Source organism: Brugia malayi (assembly GCF_000002995.4).
Source record: "Brugia malayi strain FR3 genome assembly, contig: Bm_008, whole genome shotgun sequence".
NCBI classification, from domain to species: domain Eukaryota; kingdom Metazoa; phylum Nematoda; class Chromadorea; order Rhabditida; family Onchocercidae; genus Brugia; species Brugia malayi.
In genome coordinates, this window is record NW_025062285.1 from 167 (window position 1) to 22,157 (window position 21,991).

Sequence of the window (21,991 nt, forward strand, 5' to 3'; positions counted from 1 at the left end):
TAAGCCTAAGCCTAAGCTAAGCCTATACGCCTAAGCCTAAAGCCTAAGCTAAGCTAACAAGCCTAAGCCTAAGCCTAAAGCCTAAGCCTAAGCCTAAGCTAAGCCTAACTAGCCTAAGCCTAAGCCTAACCTAAGCCTAAGCCTAAGCCTAAGCCTAAGCCTAAGCCTAAGCCTAAGCCTAAGCCTAAGCTAAGCCTAAGCCTAAGCCTAAGCCTAAGCCTAAGCCTAAGCCTAAGCTAAGCCTAAGCCTAAGCCTAAGCTAAAGCCTAAGCTAAGCCTAAGCCTAAGCCTAAGCCTAAGCCTAAGCCTAAGCCTAAGCCTAAGCCTAAGCCTAAGCCTAAGCCTAAGCCTAAGCCTAAGCCTAAAGCCTAAGCCTAAGCCTAAAGCCTAAGCCTAAGCCTAAGCCTAAGCCTAAGCCTAAGCCTAAGCTATAAGCTAAGCCTAAGCCTAAGCCTAAGCCTAAGCCTAAGCCTAAGCCTAAGCCTAAGCCTAAGCCTAAGCCTAAGCCTAAGCCTAAGCCTAAAGCCTAAGCCTAAGCCCTAAGCCTAACCTAAGCTAAGCCTAACCTAAGCTAAGCCTAAGCCTAAGCCTAAGCCTAAGCCTAAGCCTAAGCCTAGCAAGCCTAAGCCTAAGCCTAAGCCTAAGCCTAAGCCTAAGCCTAAGCCTAAGCCTAAGCTAAGCCTAAGCCTAAGCCTAAGCTAAACCTAAGCCTAAGCCTAAGCCTAAGCCTAAGCCTAAGCCTAAGCCTAAGCCTAAGCCTAAGCCTAAGCCTAAGCCTAAGCCTAAGCCTAAGCCTAAGCCTAAGCCTAAGCCTAAGCCTAAGCCTAAGCCTAAGCCTAAGCCTAAGCCTAAGCCTAAGCCTAAGCTAAGCCTAAGCCTAAGCCTAAGCCTAAGCCTAAGCTAAGCCTAAGCCTAAGCCTAAGCCTAAGCCTAAGCCTAAGCCTAAGCCTAAGCCTAAGCCTAAGCCTAAGCCTAAGCCTAAGCCTAAGCCTAAGCCTAAGCCTAAGCCTAAGCCTAAGCCTAAGCCTAAGCCTAAGCTAAGCCTAAGCCTAAGCCTAAGCCTAAGCCTAAGCCTAAGCCTAAGCCTAAGCCTAAGCCTAAGCCTAAGCCTAAGCCTAAGCTAAGCCTAAGCCTAACCTAAGCCTAAGCTAAGCCTAACCTAAGCCTAAGCCTAAGCCTAAGCCTAAGCCTAAGCCTAAGCCTAAGCCTAAGCCTAAGCCTAAGCCTAAGCCTAAGCCTAAGCCTAAGCCTAAGCCTAAGCCTAAGCCTAAGCCTAAGCCTAAGCCTAAGCCTAAGCCTAAGCCAACCTAAGCCTAACCAAGCCTAAGCCTAAGCCTAAGCCTAAGCCTAAGCCTAAGCCTAAGCTAAGCCTAAGCCTAAGCCTAAGCCTAAGCTAAGCCTAAGCCTAAGCCTAAGCCTAAGCCTAAGCCTAAGCCTAAGCCTAAGCCTAAGCCTAAAGCCTAAGCCTAAGCCTAAGCCTAAGCCTAAGCCTAAGCCTAAGCCTAAGCCTAAGCCTAAGCCTAAGCCTAAGCCTAAGCCTAAGCCTAAGCCTAAGCCTAAGCCTAAGCCTAAGCCTAAGCCTAAGCCTAAGCCTAAGCCTAAGCCTAAGCCTAAGCCTAAGCCTAAGCCTAAGCCTAAGCCTAAGCCTAACTAAGCCTAAGCCTAAGCCTAAGCCTAAGCCTAAAGCCTAAGCCTAAGCCTAAGCCTAAGCCTAAGCCTAAGCCTAAGCCTAAGGCTAAGCCTAAGCCTAAGCCTAAGGCTAAGCCTAAGCCTAAGCCTAAGCCTAAGCCTAAGCCTAAGCCTAAGCCTAAGCCTAAGCCTAAGCCTAAGCCTAAGCCTAAGCCTAAGCCTAAAGCCTAAGCCTAAGCCTAAGCCTAAGCCTAAGCCTAAGCCTAAGCTAAGCCTAAGCCTAAGCCTAAGCCTAAGCCTAAGCCTAAGCCTAAGCCTAAGCCTAAGCCTAAGCCTAAGCCTAAGCTAAGCCTAAGCCTAAGCCTAAGCCTAAGCCTAAGCCTAACTAAGCCTAAGCCTAAGCCTAAGCCTAAGCCTAAGCCTAAGCCTAAGCACTAAGCCTAAGCCTAAGCCTAAGCCTAAGCCTAAGCCTAAGCCTAAGCCTAAGCCTAAGCCTAAGCCTAAGCCTAAGCCTAAGCCTAAGCCTAAGCCTAAGCCTAAGCCTAAGCCTAAGCCTAAGCCTAAGCCTAAGCCTAAGCCTAAGCCTAAGCCTAAGCCTAAGCCTAAGCCTAAGCCTAAGCCTAAGCCTAAGCCTAAGCCTAAGCCTAAAGCTAAGCTAAGCCTAAGCCTAAGCCTAAGCCAAGCCTAAGCCTAAGCCTAAGCCTAAGCCTAAGCCTAAGCCTAAGCCTAAGCTAAGCCTAAGCCTAAGCCTAAGCCTAAGCCTAAGCCTAAGCCTAAGCCTAAGCCTAAGCTAAGCCTAAGCCTAAGCCTAAGCCTAAGCTAAGCCTAAGCCTAAGCCTAAGCTAAGCCTAAGCCTAAGCCTAAGCCTAAGCCTAAGCCTAAGCCTAAGCCTAAGCCTAAGCTAAGCTAAGCCTAAGCCTAAAGCCTAAGCCTAAGCCTAAGCCTAAGCTAAGCCTAAGCCTAAGCCTAAGCCTAAGCCTAAGCCTAAGCCTAAGCCTAAGCCTAAGCCTAAGCCTAAGCCTAAGCCTAAGCCTAAGCCTAAGCCTAAGCCTAAGCTAAGCCTAAGCCTAAGCCTAAGCCTAAGCCTAAGCCTAAGCCTAAGCCTAAGCCTAAGCCTAAGCTAAGCTAAGCCTAAGCCTAAGCCTAAGCCTAAGCCTAAGCTAAGCTAAGCCTAAGCCTAAGCCTAAGCCTAAGCCTAAGCCTAAGCCTAAGCCTAAGCCTAAGCCTAAGCCTAAGCTAAGCCTAAGCCTAAGCCTAAGCTAAGCTAAGCCTAAGCCTAAGCCTAAGCCTAAGCCTAAGCCTAAGCCTAAGCCTAAGCCTAAGCCTAAGCCTAAGCCTAAGCCTAAGCCTAAGCCTAAGCCTAAGCCTAAGCCTAAGCCTAAGCCTAAGCCTAAGCCTAAGCCTAAGCCTAAGCCTAAGCCTAAGCCTAAGCCTAAGCCTAAGCCTAAGCCTAAGCCTAAGCCTAAGCCTAAGCCTAAGCCTAAGCCTAAGCCTAAGCCTAAGCCTAAGCTAAGCCTAAGCCTAAGCCTCTAAGCCTAAGCCTAAGCCTAAGCCTAAGCCTAAGCCTAAGCCTAAGCCTAAGCCTAAGCCTAAGCCTAAGCCTAAGCCTAAGCCTAAGCCTAAGCCTAAGCCTAAGCCTAAGCCTAAGCCTAAGCCTAAGCCTAAGCCTAAGCCTAAGCCTAAGCCTAAGCCTAAGCCTAAGCCTAAGCCTAAGCCTAAGCCTAAGCCTAAGCCTAAGCTAAGCTAAGCCTAAGCCTAAGCCTAAGCCTAAGCCTAAGCTAAGCCTAAGCCTAGCTAAGCCTAAGCCTAAGCCTAAGCCTAAGCCTAAGCCTAAGCCTAAGCCTAAGCCTAAGCCTAAGCCTAAGCCTAAGCTAAGCCTAAGCCTAAGCCTAAGCCTAAGCCTAAGCCTAAGCTAAGCTAAGCCTAAGCCTAAGCCTAAGCCTAAGCCTAAGCCTAAGCCTAAGCCTAAGCCTAAGCCTAAGCCTAAGCCTAAGCCTAAGCCTAAGCCTAAGCCTAAGCCTAAGCCTAAGCCTAAGCCTAAGCCTAAGCCTAAGCCTAAGCCTAAGCCTAAGCCTAAGCCTAAGCCTAAGCCTAAGCCTAAGCCTAAGCCTAAGCCTAAGCCTAAGCCTAAGCCTAAGCCTAAGCCTAAGCTAGCTAAGCCTAAGCCTAAGCCTAAGCCTAAGCCTAAGCCTAAGCCTAAGCCTAAGCTAAGCCTAAGCCTAAGCCTAAGCCTAAGCCTAAGCCTAAGCCTAAGCCTAAGCCTAAGCCTAAGCCTAAGCCTAAGCCTAAGCCTAAGCTAAGCCTAAGCCTAAGCCTAAGCCTAAGCTAAGCCTAAGCCTAAGCCTAAGCCTAAGCCTAAGCCTAAGCTAAGCTAAGCCTAAGCCTAAGCCTAAGCCTAAGCCTAAGCCTAAGCCTAAGCCTTAAGCCTAAGCCTAAGCCTAAGCCTAAGCCTAAGCCTAAGCCTAAGCCTAAGCCTAAGCCTAAGCCTAAGCCTAAGCTAAGCCTAAGCCTAAGCCTAAGCCTAAGCCTAAGCCTAAGCCTAAGCCTAAGCCTAAGCCTAAGCCTAAGCCTAAGCCTAAGCCTAAGCCTAAGCCTAAGCCTAAGCCTAAGCTAAGCCTAAGCCTAAGCCTAAGCCTAAGCCTAAGCCTAAGCCTAAGCCTAAGCCTAAGCCTAAGCCTAAGCCTAAGCCTAAGCCTAAGCCTAAGCCTAAGCCTAAGCCTAAAGCCTAAGCCTAAGCTAAGCCTAAGCCTAAGCCTAAGCCTAAGCCTAAGCCTAAGCCTAAGCCTAAGCTAAGCCTAAGCCTAAGCCTAAGCCTAAGCTAAGCCTAAGCCTAAAGCCTAAGCCTAAGCCTAAGCCTAAGCCTAAGCCTAAGCCTAAGCCTAAGCCTAAGCCTAAGCCTAAGCCTAAGCCTAAGCCTAAGCCTAAGCCTAAGCCTAAGCCTAAGGCTAAGCCTAAGCCTAAGCCTAAGCCTAAGCCTAAGCCTAAGCCTAAGCCTAAGCCTAAGCCTAAGCCTAAGCCTAAGCCTAAGCCTAAGCCTAAGCCTAAGCCTAAAGCCTAAGCCTAAGCCTAAGCCTAAGCCTAAGCCTAAGCCTAAGCCTAAGCCTAAGCCTAAGCCTAAGCTAAGCTAAGCCTAAGCCTAAGCCTAAGCCTAAGCCTAAGCCTAAGCCTAAGCCTAAGCCTAAGCCTAAGCCTAAGCCTAAGCTAAGCTAAGCCTAAGCCTAAGCCTAAGCCTAAGCCTAAGCCTAAGCCTAAGCCTAAGCCTAAGCCTAAGCCTAAGCCTAAGCCTAAGCCTAAGCCTAAGCCTAAGCCTAAGCCTAAGCCTAAGCCTAAGCCTAAGCCTAAGCCTAAGCCTAAGCCTAAGCCTAAGCCTAAGCCTAAGCCTAAAGCCTAAGCCTAAGCCTAAGCCTAAGCCTAAGCCTAAGCCTAAGCCTAAGCCTAAGCCTAAGCCTAAGCCTAAGCCTAAGCCTAAGCCTAAGCCTAAGCCTAAAGCCTAAGCCTAAGCCTAAGCCTAAGCCTAAGCCTAAGCCTAAGCCTAAGCCTAAGCCTAAGCCTAAGCCTAAGCCTAAGCCTAAGCCTAAGCCTAAGCCTAAGCCTAAGCCTAAGCCTAAGCCTAAGCCTAAGCCTAAGCCTAAGCCTTAAGCCTAAGCCTAAGCCTAAGCCTAAGCCTAAGCCTAAGCCTAAGCCTAAGCCTAAGCCTAAGCCTAAGCCTAAGCCTAAGCCTAAGCCTAAGCCTAAGCCTAAGCCTAAGCCTAAGCCTAAGCCTAAGCCTAAGCCTAAGCCTAAAGCCTAAGCCTAAGCCTAAGCCTAAGCCTAAGCCTAAGCCTAAGCCTAAGCCTAAGCCTAAGCCTAAGCCTAAGCCTAAGCCTAAGCCTAAGCCTAAGCCTAAGCCTAAGCCTAAGCCTAAGCCTAAGCCTAAGCCTAAGCCTAAGCCTAAGCCTAAGCCTAAGCCTAAGCCTAAGCCTAAGCCTAAGCCTAAGCCTAAGCCTAAGCCTAAGCCTAAGCCTAAGCCTAAGCCTAAGCCTAAGCCTAAGCCTAAGCCTAAGCCTAAGCCTAAGCCTAAGCCTAAGCCTAAGCCTAAGCCTAAGCCTAAGCCTAAGCCTAAGCCTAAGCCTAAGCCTAAGCCTAAGCCTAAGCCTAAGCCTAAGCCTAAGCCTAAGCCTAAGCCTAAGCCTAAGCCTAAGCCTAAGCCTAAGCCTAAGCCTAAGCCTAAGCCTAAGCCTAAGCCTAAGCCTAAGCCTAAGCCTAAGCCTAAGCCTAAGCCTAAGCCTAAGCCTAAGCCTAAGCCTAAGCCTAAGCCTAAGCCTAAGCCTAAGCCTAAGCCTAAGCCTAAGCCTAAGCCTAAGCCTAAGCCTAAGCCTAAGCCTAAGCCTAAGCCTAAGCCTAAGCCTAAGCCTAAGCCTAAGCCTAAGCCTAAGCCTAAGCCTAAGCCTAAGCCTAAGCCTAAGCCTAAGCCTTAAGCCTAAGCCTAAGCCTAAGCCTAAGCCTAAGCCTAAGCCTAAGCCTAAGCCTAAGCCTAAGCCTAAGCCTAAGCCTAAGCCTAAGCCTAAGCCTAAGCCTAAGCCTAAGCCTAAGCCTAAGCCTAAGCCTAAGCCTAAGCCTAAGCCTAAGCCTAAGCCTAAGCCTAAGCCTAAGCCTAAGCCTAAGCCTAAGCCTAAGCCTAAGCCTAAGCCTAAGCCTAAGCCTAAGCCTAAGCCTAAGCCTAAGCCTAAGCCTAAGCCTAAGCCTAAGCCTAAGCCTAAGCCTAAGCCTAAGCCTAAGCCTAAGCCTAAGCCTAAGCCTAAGCCTAAGCCTAAGCCTAAGCCTAAGCCTAAGCCTAAGCCTAAGCCTAAGCCTAAGCCTAAGCCTAAGCCTAAGCCTAAGCCTAAGCCTAAGCCTAAGCCTAAGCCTAAGCCTAAGCCTAAGCCTAAGCCTAAGCCTAAGCCTAAGCCTAAGCCTAAGCCTAAGCCTAAGCCTAAGCCTAAGCCTAAGCCTAAGCCTAAGCCTAAGCCTAAGCCTAAGCTAAGCCTAAGCCTAAGCCTAAGCCTAAGCCTAAGCCTAAGCCTAAGCCTAAGCCTAAGCCTAAGCCTAAGCCTAAGCCTAAGCCTAAGCCTAAGCCTAAGCCTAAGCCTAAGCCTAAGCCTAAGCCTAAGCCTAAGCCTAAGCCTAAGCCTAAGCCTAAGCCTAAGCCTAAGCCTAAGCCTAAGCCTAAGCCTAAGCCTAAGCCTAAGCCTAAGCCTAAGCCTAAGCCTAAGCCTAAGCCTAAGCCTAAGCCTAAGCCTAAGCCTAAGCCTAAGCCTAAGCCTAAGCCTAAGCCTAAGCCTAAGCCTAAGCCTAAGCCTAAGCCTAAGCCTAAGCCTAAGCCTAAGCCTAAGCCTAAGCCTAAGCCTAAGCCTAAGCCTAAGCCTAAGCCTAAGCCTAAGCCTAAGCCTAAGCCTAAGCCTAAGCCTAGCCTAAGCCTAAGCCTAAGCCTAAGCCTAAGCCTAAGCCTAAGCCTAAGCCTAAGCCTAAGCCTAAGCCTAAGCCTAAGCTAAGCCTAAGCCTAAGCCTAAGCCTAAGCCTAAGCCTAAGCCTAAGCCTAAGCCTAAGCCTAAGCCTAAGCCTAAGCCTAAGCCTAAGCCTAAGCCTAAGCCTAAGCTAAGCCTAAGCCTAAGCCTAAGCCTAGCCTAAGCCTAAGCCTAAGCCTAAGCCTAAGCCTAAGCCTAAGCCTAAGCCTAAGCCTAAGCTAAGCCTAAGCCTAAGCCTAAGCCTAAGCCTAAGCCTAAGCCTAAAGCCTAAGCCTAAGCCTAAGCCTAAGCCTAAGCCTAAGCCTAAGCCTAAGCCTAAGCCTAAGCCTAAGCCTAAGCTAAGCTAAGCCTAAGCCTAAGCCTAAGCCTAAGCCTAAGCCTAAGCCTAAGCCTAAGCCTAAGCCTAAGCCTAAGCCTAAGCCTAAGCCTAAGCCTAAGCCTAAGCCTAAGCCTAAGCCTAAGCCTAAGCCTAAGCCTAAGCCTAAGCCTAAGCCTAAGCCTAAGCCTAAGCCTAAGCCTAAGCCTAAGCCTAAGCCTAAGCCTAAGCCTAAGCCTAAGCCTAAGCCTAAGCCTAAGCCTAAGCCTAAGCCTAAGCCTAAGCCTAAGCCTAAGCCTAAGCCTAAGCCTAAGCCTAAGCCTAAGCCTAAGCCTAAGCCTAAGCCTAAAGCCTAAGCCTAAGCCTAAGCCTAAGCCTAAGCCTAAGCCTAAGCCTAAGCCTAAGCCTAAGCCTAAGCCTAAGCCTAAGCCTAAGCTAAGCCTAAGCCTAAGCCTAAGCCTAAGCCTAAGCCTAAGCCTATAAGCCTAAGCCTAAGCCTAAGCCTAAGCCTAAGCCTAAGCCTAAGCCTAAGCCTAAGCCTAAGCCTAAGCCTAAGCCTAAGCCTAAGCCTAAGCCTAAGCCTAAGCCTAAGCCTAAGCCTAAGCCTAAGCCTAAGCCTAAGCCTAAGCCTAAGCCTAAGCCTAAGCCTAAGCCTAAGCCTAAGCCTAAGCCTAAGCCTAAGCCTAAGCCTAAGCCTAAGCCTAAGCCTAAGCCTAAGCCTAAGCCTAAGCCTAAGCCTAAGCCTAAGCTAAGCCTAAGCCTAAGCTAAGCCTAAGCCTAAGCCTAAGCTAAGCCTAAGCCTAAGCCTAAGCCTAAGCCTAAGCCTAAGCCTAAGCCTAAGCCTAAGCCTAAGGCTAAGCCTAAGCCTAAGCCTAAGCCTAAGCCTAAGCCTAAGCCTAAGCCTAAGCCTAAGCCTAAGCCTAAGCCTAAGCCTAAGCCTAAGCCTAAGCCTAAGCCTAAGCCTAAGCCTAAGCCTAAGCCTAAGCCTAAGCCTAAGCCTAAGCCTAAGCCTAAGCCTAAGCCTAAGCCTAAGCCTAAGCCTAAGCCTAAGCCTAAGCCTAAGCCTAAGCCTAAGCCTAAGCCTAAGCCTAAGCCTAAGCCTAAGCCTAAGCCTAAGCCTAAGCCTAAGCCTAAGCCTAAGCCTAAGCCTAAGCCTAAGCCTAAGCCTAAGCCTAAAGCCTAAGCCTAAGCCTAAGCCTAAGCCTAAGCCTAAGCCTAAGCCTAAGCCTAAGCCTAAGCCTAAGCCTAAGCCTAAGCCTAAGCCTAAGCCTAAGCCTAAGCCTAAGCCTAAGCCTAAGCCTAAGCCTAAGCCTAAGCCTAAGCCTAAGCCTAAGCCTAAGCCTAAGCCTAAGCCTAAGCCTAAGCCTAAGCCTAAGCCTAAGCCTAAGCCTAAGCCTAAGCCTAAGCCTAAGCCTAAGCCTAAGCCTAAGCCTAAGCCTAAGCCTAAGCCTAAGCCTAAGCCTAAGCCTAAGCCTAAGCCTAAGCCTAAGCCTAAGCCTAAGCCTAAGCCTAAGCCTAAGCCTAAGGCCTAAGCCTAAGCCTAAGCCTAAGCCTAAGCCTAAGCCTAAGCCTAAGCCTAAGCCTAAGCCTAAGCCTAAGCCTAAGCCTAAGCCTAAGCCTAAGCCTAAGCCTAAGCCTAAGCCTAAGCCTAAAGCCTAAGCCTAAGCCTAAGCCTAAGCCTAAGCCTAAGCCTAAGCCTAAGCCTAAGCCTAAGCCTAAGCCTAAGCCTAAGCCTAAGCCTAAGCCTAAGCCTAAGCCTAAGCCTAAGCCTAAGCCTAAGCCTAAGCCTAAGCCTAAGCCTAAGCCTAAGCCTAGCCTAAGCCTAAGCCTAAGCCTAAGCCTAAGCCTAAGCCTAAGCCTAAGCCTAAGCCTAAGCCTAAGCCTAAGCCTAAGCCTAAGCCTAAGCCTAAGCCTAAGCCTAAGCCTAAGCCTAAGCCTAAGCCTAAGCCTAAGCCTAAGCCTAAGCCTAAGCCTAAGCCTAAGCCTAAGCCTAAGCCTAAGCCTAAGCCTAAGCCTAAGCCTAAGCCTAAGCCTAAGCCTAAGCCTAAGCCTAAGCCTAAGCCTAAGCCTAAGCCTAAGCCTAAGCCTAAGCCTAAGCCTAAGCCTAAGCCTAAGCCTAAGCCTAAGCCTAAGCCTAAGCCTAAGCCTAAGCCTAAGCCTAAGCCTAAGCCTAAGCCTAAGCCTAAGCCTAAGCCTAAGCCTAAGCCTAAGCCTAAGCCTAAGCCTAAGCCTAAGCCTAAGCCTAAGCCTAAGCCTAAGCCTAAGCCTAAGCCTAAGCCTAAGCCTAAGCCTAAGCCTAAGCCTAAGCCTAAGCCTAAGCCTAAGCCTAAGCCTAAGCCTAAGCCTAAGCCTAAGCCTAAGCCTAAGCCTAAGCCTAAGCCTAAGCCTAAGCCTAAGCCTAAGCCTAAGCCTAAGCCTAAGCCTAAGCCTAAGCCTAAGCCTAAGCCTAAGCCTAAGCCTAAGCCTAAGCCTAAGCCTAAGCCTAAGCCTAAGCCTAAGCCTAAGCCTAAGCCTAAGCCTAAGCCTAAGCCTAAGCCTAAGCCTAAGCCTAAGCCTAAGCCTAAGCCTAAGCCTAAGCCTAAGCCTAAGCCTAAGCCTAAGCCTAAGCCTAAGCCTAAGCCTAAGCCTAAGCCTAAGCCTAAGCCTAAGCCTAAGCCTAAGCCTAAGCCTAAGCCTAAGCCTAAGCCTAAGCCTAAGCCTAAGCCTAAGCCTAAGCCTAAGCCTAAGCTAAGCCTAAGCCTAAGCCTAAGCCTAAGCCTAAGCCTAAGCCTAAGCCTAAGCCTAAGCCTAAGCCTAAGCCTAAGCCTAAGCCTAAGCCTAAGCCTAAGCCTAAGCCTAAGCCTAAGCCTAAGCCTAAGCCTAAGCCTAAGCCTAAGCCTAAGCCTAAGCCTAAGCCTAAGCCTAAGCCTAAGCCTAAGCCTAAGCCTAAGCCTAAGCCTAAGCCTAAGCCTAAGCCTAAGCCTAAGCCTAAGCCTAAGCCTAAGCCTAAGCCTAAGCCTAAGCCTAAGCCTAAGCCTAAGCCTAAGCCTAAGCCTAAGCCTAAGCCTAAGCCTAAGCCTAAGCCTAAGCCTAAGCCTAAGCCTAAGCCTAAGCCTAAGCCTAAGCCTAAGCCTAAGCCTAAGCCTAAGCCTAAGCCTAAGCCTAAGCCTAAGCCTAAGCCTAAGCCTAAGCCTAAGCCTAAGCCTAAGCCTAAGCCTAAGCCTAAGCCTAAGCCTAAGCCTAAGCCTAAGCCTAAGCCTAAGCCTAAGCCTAAGCCTAAGCCTAAGCCTAAGCCTAAGCCTAAGCCTAAGCCTAAGCCTAAGCCTAAGCCTAAGCTAAGCCTAAGCCTAAGCCTAAGCCTAAGCCTAAGCCTAAGCCTAAGCCTAAGCCTAAGCCTAAGCCTAAGCCTAAGCCTAAGCCTAAGCCTAAGCCTAAGCCTAAGCCTAAGCCTAAGCCTAAGCCTAAGCCTAAGCCTAAGCCTAAGCCTAAGCCTAAGCCTAAGCCTAAGCCTAAGCCTAAGCCTAAGCCTAAGCCTAAGCCTAAGCCTAAGCCTAAGCCTAAGCCTAAGCCTAAGCCTAAGCCTAAGCCTAAGCCTAAGCCTAAGCCTAAGCCTAAGCCTAAGCCTAAGCCTAAGCCTAAGCCTAAGCCTAAGCCTAAGCCTAAGCCTAAGCCTAAGCCTAAGCCTAAGCCTAAGCCTAAGCCTAAGCCTAAGCCTAAGCCTAAGCCTAAGCCTAAGCTAAGCCTAAGCCTAAGCCTAAGCATTATTTTATTATTTAAGATGTCAAATGACAACAATGTATGTGACCAGTTCCTGCACTATGCGTATATAATAATCAATTTTTTTTTTTATTAAATGATATTTTTTAATACTTTTAACATCCTTTGAAATTAAATTTTGATAATAGTAGGACTTCTTACCTAGTTTAGTATGCAAAACACCCGTACAAATTATGGGATTTTTATAAATGTATTATTTAAATTTGAAATATAAATTAATTTTAATCGTAAGAATGAATTAAAATCGTGAAAAATTAAAAATTTAATTAATTTTGCTAATAAAATATTGATTAAAACTTAATTTCTAAAGTTTATTTTATTATTTTTGCTTGTCAAATGACCACGGTGTGTGTGACCAGTACCTTGCAACGCATAAAATTCAATCAATTAAGTACAAAATATCTATTTCTTTAATGATTTGAGATTTTTTAATACTTTAAATTTAATTAAAATTAGTTTTTGATGATTTGATATTATTTAATATCTTAACATTTTAATGATTTGATATTATTTAATATTTTAACATTTAATTAAGATTAAATTTGATAATAACAGGGTTTATTTTCCAGTTTATCATGCAAAAATTCTTACAAATTATAGGATTTTCATAAAAATCAATTTTAAATTTAAATTAAAAATTAGCATTAATTGTAAAAATGAATTAGATCTATGACTAATTAAAAATTTTATTATTTTCACGAGTGAAATTTTAATTCAAAACTCAATTCTTAAAGTTTATTTAATTATTTATGCTGATCAAATGACCACAATGTATGTGACCAGTACCTGTACAATGCAAACAAATTAATCAATTAAGTTCAAATTATCTAATTTTTTAAATGATTCGATTTTTTTTAATATTTCAACATTTAATCAAAATGATTCTTTGATATTGCTAGAATTTATTTTATAGTTTAATATACAAAATCCTAACAAATTATTGAATTTTCATAAAATTTGAAATAAGAATTGATTTCAATTGTAAGAATGAATCAAAACCGTGATAAATTAAAAATTTTAGTTAATTTTGCCTATCAAATATTAATTAAAACTTAATTATTAAAGTTTATTTTATTATTAATGTTTGTCAAATGACCACACCGTAAATAACTAGTACTATGGAACGCTTATAAATTAATCAGTTAAGCTCAAATTATCTATTTTTTTTTTTTTAAACAATTGATATTTATAATATTTTAACATTTAATTAAAATAAATTTTGACAACACAGGGATTCATTTTACTTTTTAATATACAAAACTCTAATAAATCATTAAATTTTCACAGAATTTGATATTTAAATTTGAAATAAAAATTAATTTGAATTGTAAGGATGAATTAAAACCGTGATAAATTAAAAATTTAATCAATTTCGCTAGTCGAATATTGATTGAAACTTAATTTTTAAAGTTTATTTAGTTATTTATGCTGATCAAATGAGCAACCGTAGATGACCAGTACCTGTGCAATGCATACAAATTAATCAATTAAGCTCAAAATATCTAACTTTTTTTAATGAATAATATATTTTTTAACAGTTTTAACATTTAATTAAAGTAAAATTTGATATTACTAGAAATTATAGAAAAAAGTCTAATATACAAAAAAGGTTTTGATTCATTGCAAATCATAAAACTTTCATAAAATTCTATCTTAAGCTTTCAAACAAAAATTAATTTTAGCTGCAGAAATGAATTAAATCTACGACAAATTAAAAATCTTATTAATATCACTTCTCGAATATTAAAAAAGACATAGTTATTAAAGTTTATTTTCTTATTTATGTTGTCAATTGACCACACCGTAAATGACCAGTACCTATGAAATGCACACAAATTAATCAATTAAGTTCGAAATATCTAACTTTTTTTAATGAATTGCTATTTTTTAATAGTTTCAACATTTAATTAAAATCAAAATTGAGAAAACTAGAAATTATTTTCCCGTTTAATATACAAAAACTCTTGCAAATTATAAAATTTTCACCAAAATTGATTTTTAGATTTGAAATAATGCTTAAGCCTAAGCCTAAGTATACCCTAAGCCTAAGCCTAAGCATTATTTTATTATTTAAGATGTCAAATGACAACAATGTATGTGACCAGTTCCCGCACTATGCGTATGTAATAATCAATTTTTTTTTTTTATTAAATGATATTTTTAATACTTTTAACATCCTTTGAAATTAAATTTTGATAATAGTAGGACTTCTTACCTAGTTTAGTATGCAAAACACCCGTACAAATTATGGGATTTTTATAAATGTATTATTTAAATTTGAAATATAAATTAATTTTAATCGTAAGAATGAATTAAAATCGTGAAAAATTAAAAATTTAATTAATTTTGCTAATAAAATATTGATTAAAACTTAATTTCTAAAGTTTATTTTATTATTTTTGCTTGTCAAATGACCACGGTGTGTGTGACCAGTACCTTGCAACGCATAAAATTCAATCAATTAAGTACAAAATATCTATTTCTTTAATGATTTGAGATTTTTTAATACTTTAAATTTAATTAAAATTAGTTTTTGATGATTTGATATTATTTAATATCTTAACATTTTAATGATTTGATATTATTTAATATTTTAACATTTAATTAAGATTAAATTTGATAATAACAGGGTTTATTTTCCAGTTTATTATGCAAAAATTCTTACAAATTATAGGATTTTCATAAAAATCAATTTTAAATTTAAATTAAAAATTAGCATTAATTGTAAAAATGAATTAGATCTATGACTAATTAAAAATTTTATTATTTTCACGAGTGAAATTTTAATTCAAAACTCAATTCTTAAAGTTTATTTAATTATTTATGCTGATCAAATGACCACAATGTATGTGACCAGTACCTGTACAATGCAAACAAATTAATCAATTAAGTTCAAATTATCTAATTTTTTAAATGATTCGATTTTTTTTAATATTTCAACATTTAATCAAAATGATTCTTTGATATTGCTAGAATTTATTTTATAGTTTAATATACAAAATCCTAACAAATTATTGAATTTTCATAAAATTTGAAATAAGAATTGATTTCAATTGTAAGAATGAATCAAAACCGTGATAAATTAAAAATTTTAGTTAATTTTGCCTATCAATTATTAATTAAAACTTAATTATTAAAGTTTATTTTATTATTAATGTTTGTCAAATGACCACACCGTAAATAACTAGTACTATGGAACGCTTATAAATTAATCAGTTAAGCTCAAATTATCTATTTTTTTTTTTTTTAAACAATTGATATTTATAATATTTTAACATTTAATTAAAATAAATTTTGACAACACAGGGATTCATTTTACTTTTTAATATACAAAACTCTAATAAATCATTAAATTTTCACAGAATTTGATATTTAAATTTGAAATAAAAATTAATTTGAATTGTAAGGATGAATTAAAACCGTGATAAATTAAAAATTTAATCAATTTCGCTAGTCGAATATTGATTGAAACTTAATTTTTAAAGTTTATTTAGTTATTTATGCTGATCAAATGAGCAACCGTAGATGACCAGTACCTGTGCAATGCATACAAATTAATCAATTAAGCTCAAAATATCTAACTTTTTTTAATGAATAATATATTTTTTAACAGTTTTAACATTTAATTAAAGTAAAATTTGATATTACTAGAAATTATAGAAAAAAGTCTAATATACAAAAAAGGTTTTGATTCATTGCAAATCATAAAACTTTCATAAAATTCTATCTTAAGCTTTCAAACAAAAATTAATTTTAGCTGCAGAAATGAATTAAATCTACGACAAATTAAAAATCTTATTAATATCACTTCTCGAATATTAAAAAAGACATAGTTATTAAAGTTTATTTTCTTATTTATGTTGTCAATTGACCACACCGTAAATGACCAGTACCTATGAAATGCACACAAATTAATCAATTAAGTTCGAAATATCTAACTTTTTTTAATGAATTGCTATTTTTTAATAGTTTCAACATTTAATTAAAATCAAAATTGAGAAAACTAGAAATTATTTTCCCGTTTAATATACAAAAACTCTTGCAAATTATAAAATTTTCACCAAAATTGATTTTTAGATTTGAAATAATGCTTAAGCCTAAGCCTAAGTATACCCTAAGCCTAAGCCTAAGCATTATTTTATTATTTAAGATGTCAAATGACAACAATGTATGTGACCAGTTCCCGCACTATGCGTATGTAATAATCAATTTTTTTTTTTTATTAAATGATATTTTTTAATACTTTTAACATCCTTTGAAATTAAATTTTGATAATAGTAGGACTTCTTACCTAGTTTAGTATGCAAAACACCCGTACAAATTATGGGATTTTTATAAATGTATTATTTAAATTTGAAATATAAATTAATTTTAATCGTAAGAATGAATTAAAATCGTGAAAAATTAAAAATTTAATTAATTTTGCTAATAAAATATTGATTAAAACTTAATTTCTAAAGTTTATTTTATTATTTTTGCTTGTCAAATGACCACGGTGTGTGTGACCAGTACCTTGCAACGCATAAAATTCAATCAATTAAGTACAAAATATCTATTTCTTTAATGATTTGAGATTTTTTAATACTTTAAATTTAATTAAAATTAGTTTTTGATGATTTGATATTATTTAATATCTTAACATTTTAATGATTTGATATTATTTAATATTTTAACATTTAATTAAGATTAAATTTGATAATAACAGGGTTTATTTTCCAGTTTATTATGCAAAAATTCTTACAAATTATAGGATTTTCATAAAAATCAATTTTAAATTTAAATTAAAAATTAGCATTAATTGTAAAAATGAATTAGATCTATGACTAATTAAAAATTTTATTATTTTCACGAGTGAAATTTTAATTCAAAACTCAATTCTTAAAGTTTATTTAATTATTTATGCTGATCAAATGACCACAATGTATGTGACCAGTACCTGTACAATGCAAACAAATTAATCAATTAAGTTCAAATTATCTAATTTTTTAAATGATTCGATTTTTTTTAATATTTCAACATTTAATCAAAATGATTCTTTGATATTGCTAGAATTTATTTTATAGTTTAATATACAAAATCCTAACAAATTATTGAATTTTCATAAAATTTGAAATAAGAATTGATTTCAATTGTAAGAATGAATCAAAACCGTGATAAATTAAAAATTTTAGTTAATTTTGCCTATCAATTATTAATTAAAACTTAATTATTAAAGTTTATTTTATTATTAATGTTTGTCAAATGACCACACCGTAAATAACTAGTACTATGGAACGCTTATAAATTAATCAGTTAAGCTCAAATTATCTATTTTTTTTTTTTTTTAAACAATTGATATTTATAATATTTTAACATTTAATTAAAATAAATTTTGACAACACAGGGATTCATTTTACTTTTTAATATACAAAACTCTAATAAATCATTAAATTTTCACAGAATTTGATATTTAAATTTGAAATAAAAATTAATTTGAATTGTAAGGATGAATTAAAACCGTGATAAATTAAAAATTTAATCAATTTCGCTAGTCGAATATTGATTGAAACTTAATTTTTAAAGTTTATTTAGTTATTTATGCTGATCAAATGAGCAACCGTAGATGACCAGTACCTGTGCAATGCATACAAATTAATCAATTAAGCTCAAAATATCTAACTTTTTTTAATGAATAATATATTTTTTAACAGTTTTAACATTTAATTAAAGTAAAATTTGATATTACTAGAAATTATAGAAAAAAGTCTAATATACAAAAAAGGTTTTGATTCATTGCAAATCATAAAACTTTCATAAAATTCTATCTTAAGCTTTCAAACAAAAATTAATTTTAGCTGCAGAAATGAATTAAATCTACGACAAATTAAAAATCTTATTAATATCACTTCTCGAATATTAAAAAAGACATAGTTATTAAAGTTTATTTTCTTATTTATGTTGTCAATTGACCACACCGTAAATGACCAGTACCTATGAAATGCACACAAATTAATCAATTAAGTTCGAAATATCTAACTTTTTTTAATGAATTGCTATTTTTTAATAGTTTCAACATTTAATTAAAATCAAAATTGAGAAAACTAGAAATTATTTTCCCGTTTAATATACAAAAACTCTTGCAAATTATAAAATTTTCACCAAAATTGATTTTTAGATTTGAAATAATGCTTAAGCCTAAGCCTAAGTATACCCTAAGCCTAAGCCTAAGCATTATTTTATTATTTAAGATGTCAAATGACAACAATGTATGTGACCAGTTCCCGCACTATGCGTATGTAATAATCAATTTTTTTTTTTTTATTAAATGATATTTTTTAATACTTTTAACATCCTTTGAAATTAAATTTTGATAATAGTAGGACTTCTTACCTAGTTTAGTATGCAAAACACCCGTACAAATTATGGGATTTTTATAAATGTATTATTTAAATTTGAAATATAAATTAATTTTAATCGTAAGAATGAATTAAAATCGTGAAAAATTAAAAATTTAATTAATTTTGCTAATAAAATATTGATTAAAACTTAATTTCTAAAGTTTATTTTATTATTTTTGCTTGTCAAATGACCACGGTGTGTGTGACCAGTACCTTGCAACGCATAAAATTCAATCAATTAAGTACAAAATATCTATTTCTTTAATGATTTGAGATTTTTTAATACTTTAAATTTAATTAAAATTAGTTTTTGATGATTTGATATTATTTAATATCTTAACATTTTAATGATTTGATATTATTTAATATTTTAACATTTAATTAAGATTAAATTTGATAATAACAGGGTTTATTTTCCAGTTTATTATGCAAAAATTCTTACAAATTATAGGATTTTCATAAAAATCAATTTTAAATTTAAATTAAAAATTAGCATTAATTGTAAAAATGAATTAGATCTATGACTAATTAAAAATTTTATTATTTTCACGAGTGAAATTTTAATTCAAAACTCAATTCTTAAAGTTTATTTAATTATTTATGCTGATCAAATGACCACAATGTATGTGACCAGTACCTGTACAATGCAAACAAATTAATCAATTAAGTTCAAATTATCTAATTTTTTAAATGATTCGATTTTTTTTAATATTTCAACATTTAATCAAAATGATTCTTTGATATTGCTAGAATTTATTTTATAGTTTAATATACAAAATCCTAACAAATTATTGAATTTTCATAAAATTTGAAATAAGAATTGATTTCAATTGTAAGAATGAATCAAAACCGTGATAAATTAAAAATTTTAGTTAATTTTGCCTATCAATTATTAATTAAAACTTAATTATTAAAGTTTATTTTATTATTAATGTTTGTCAAATGACCACACCGTAAATAACTAGTACTATGGAACGCTTATAAATTAATCAGTTAAGCTCAAATTATCTATTTTTTTTTTTTTTAAACAATTGATATTTATAATATTTTAACATTTAATTAAAATAAATTTTGACAACACAGGGATTCATTTTACTTTTTAATATACAAAACTCTAATAAATCATTAAATTTTCACAGAATTTGATATTTAAATTTGAAATAAAAATTAATTTGAATTGTAAGGATGAATTAAAACCGTGATAAATTAAAAATTTAATCAATTTCGCTAGTCGAATATTGATTGAAACTTAATTTTTAAAGTTTATTTAGTTATTTATGCTGATCAAATGAGCAACCGTAGATGACCAGTACCTGTGCAATGCATACAAATTAATCAATTAAGCTCAAAATATCTAACTTTTTTTAATGAATAATATATTTTTTAACAGTTTTAACATTTAATTAAAGTAAAATTTGATATTACTAGAAATTATAGAAAAAAGTCTAATATACAAAAAAGGTTTTGATTCATTGCAAATCATAAAACTTTCATAAAATTCTATCTTAAGCTTTCAAACAAAAATTAATTTTAGCTGCAGAAATGAATTAAATCTACGACAAATTAAAAATCTTATTAATATCACTTCTCGAATATTAAAAAAGACATAGTTATTAAAGTTTATTTTCTTATTTATGTTGTCAATTGACCACACCGTAAATGACCAGTACCTATGAAATGCACACAAATTAATCAATTAAGTTCGAAATATCTAACTTTTTTTAATGAATTGCTATTTTTTAATAGTTTCAACATTTAATTAAAATCAAAATTGAGAAAACTAGAAATTATTTTCCCGTTTAATATACAAAAACTCTTGCAAATTATAAAATTTTCACCAAAATTGATTTTTAGATTTGAAATAATGCTTAAGCCTAAGCCTAAGTATACCCTAAGCCTAAGCCTAAGCATTATTTTATTATTTAAGATGTCAAATGACAACAATGTATGTGACCAGTTCCCGCACTATGCGTATGTAATAATCAATTTTTTTTTTTTATTAAATGATATTTTTTAATACTTTTAACATCCTTTGAAATTAAATTTTGATAATAGTAGGACTTCTTACCTAGTTTAGTATGCAAAACACCCGTACAAATTATGGGATTTTTATAAATGTATTATTTAAATTTGAAATATAAATTAATTTTAATCGTAAGAATGAATTAAAATCGTGAAAAATTAAAAATTTAATTAATTTTGCTAATAAAATATTGATTAAAACTTAATTTCTAAAGTTTATTTTATTATTTTTGCTTGTCAAATGACCACGGTGTGTGTGACCAGTACCTTGCAACGCATAAAATTCAATCAATTAAGTACAAAATATCTATTTCTTTAATGATTTGAGATTTTTTAATACTTTAAATTTAATTAAAATTAGTTTTTGATGATTTGATATTATTTAATATCTTAACATTTTAATGATTTGATATTATTTAATATTTTAACATTTAATTAAGATTAAATTTGATAATAACAGGGTTTATTTTCCAGTTTATTATGCAAAAATTCTTACAAATTATAGGATTTTCATAAAAATCAATTTTAAATTTAAATTAAAAATTAGCATTAATTGTAAAAATGAATTAGATCTATGACTAATTAAAAATTTTATTATTTTCACGAGTGAAATTTTAATTCAAAACTCAATTCTTAAAGTTTATTTAATTATTTATGCTGATCAAATGACCACAATGTATGTGACCAGTACCTGTACAATGCAAACAAATTAATCAATTAAGTTCAAATTATCTAATTTTTTAAATGATTCGATTTTTTTTAATATTTCAACATTTAATCAAAATGATTCTTTGATATTGCTAGAATTTATTTTATAGTTTAATATACAAAATCCTAACAAATTATTGAATTTTCATAAAATTTGAAATAAGAATTGATTTCAATTGTAAGAATGAATCAAAACCGTGATAAATTAAAAATTTTAGTTAATTTTGCCTATCAATTATTAATTAAAACTTAATTATTAAAGTTTATTTTATTATTAATGTTTGTCAAATGACCACACCGTAAATAACTAGTACTATGGAACGCTTATAAATTAATCAGTTAAGCTCAAATTATCTATTTTTTTTTTTTTTTAAACAATTGATATTTATAATATTTTAACATTTAATTAAAATAAATTTTGACAACACAGGGATTCATTTTACTTTTTAATATACAAAACTCTAATAAATCATTAAATTTTCACAGAATTTGATATTTAAATTTGAAATAAAAATTAATTTGAATTGTAAGGATGAATTAAAACCGTGATAAATTAAAAATTTAATCAATTTCGCTAGTCGAATATTGATTGAAACTTAATTTTTAAAGTTTATTTAGTTATTTATGCTGATCAAATGAGCAACCGTAGATGACCAGTACCTGTGCAATGCATACAAATTAATCAATTAAGCTCAAAATATCTAACTTTTTTTAATGAATAATATATTTTTTAACAGTTTTAACATTTAATTAAAGTAAAATTTGATATTACTAGAAATTATAGAAAAAAGTCTAATATACAAAAAAGGTTTTGATTCATTGCAAATCATAAAACTTTCATAAAATTCTATCTTAAGCTTTCAAACAAAAATTAATTTTAGCTGCAGAAATGAATTAAATCTACGACAAATTAAAAATCTTATTAATATCACTTCTCGAATATTAAAAAAGACATAGTTATTAAAGTTTATTTTCTTATTTATGTTGTCAATTGACCACACCGTAAATGACCAGTACCTATGAAATGCACACAAATTAATCAATTAAGTTCGAAATATCTAACTTTTTTTAATGAATTGCTATTTTTTAATAGTTTCAACATTTAATTAAAATCAAAATTGAGAAAACTAGAAATTATTTTCCCGTTTAATATACAAAAACTCTTGCAAATTATAAAATTTTCACCAAAATTGATTTTTAGATTTGAAATAATGCTTAAGCCTAAGCCTAAGTATACCCTAAGCCTAAGCCTAAGCATTATTTTATTATTTAAGATGTCAAATGACAACAATGTATGTGACCAGTTCCCGCACTATGCGTATGTAATAATCAATTTTTTTTTTTTTATTAAATGATATTTTTTAATACTTTTAACATCCTTTGAAATTAAATTTTGATAATAGTAGGACTTCTTACCTAGTTTAGTATGCAAAACACCCGTACAAATTATGGGATTTTTATAAATGTATTATTTAAATTTGAAATATAAATTAATTTTAATCGTAAGAATGAATTAAAATCGTGAAAAATTAAAAATTTAATTAATTTTGCTAATAAAATATTGATTAAAACTTAATTTCTAAAGTTTATTTTATTATTTTTGCTTGTCAAATGACCACGGTGTGTGTGACCAGTACCTTGCAACGCATAAAATTCAATCAATTAAGTACAAAATATCTATTTCTTTAATGATTTGAGAT

The 21,991-nt window shown here is 35.2% G+C and overlaps 1 protein-coding gene across 1 annotated transcript; it reads right to left on the minus strand.

Moving 5' to 3' along the window:
- Positions 1 to 9,239: 9,239 nt before the first annotated feature.
- Bm17099 (Uncharacterized protein) lies at positions 9,240 to 12,658 on the minus strand (the record flags this gene model as incomplete). Its single annotated transcript, XM_043082732.1, has 2 exons — positions 9,240 to 10,161; positions 12,630 to 12,658. The coding sequence occupies 2 exons, from the start codon at positions 12,656 to 12,658 to the stop codon at positions 9,240 to 9,242; spliced, it is 951 nt and encodes a 316-aa protein (XP_042938666.1).
- Positions 12,659 to 21,991: the final 9,333 nt, after the last annotated feature.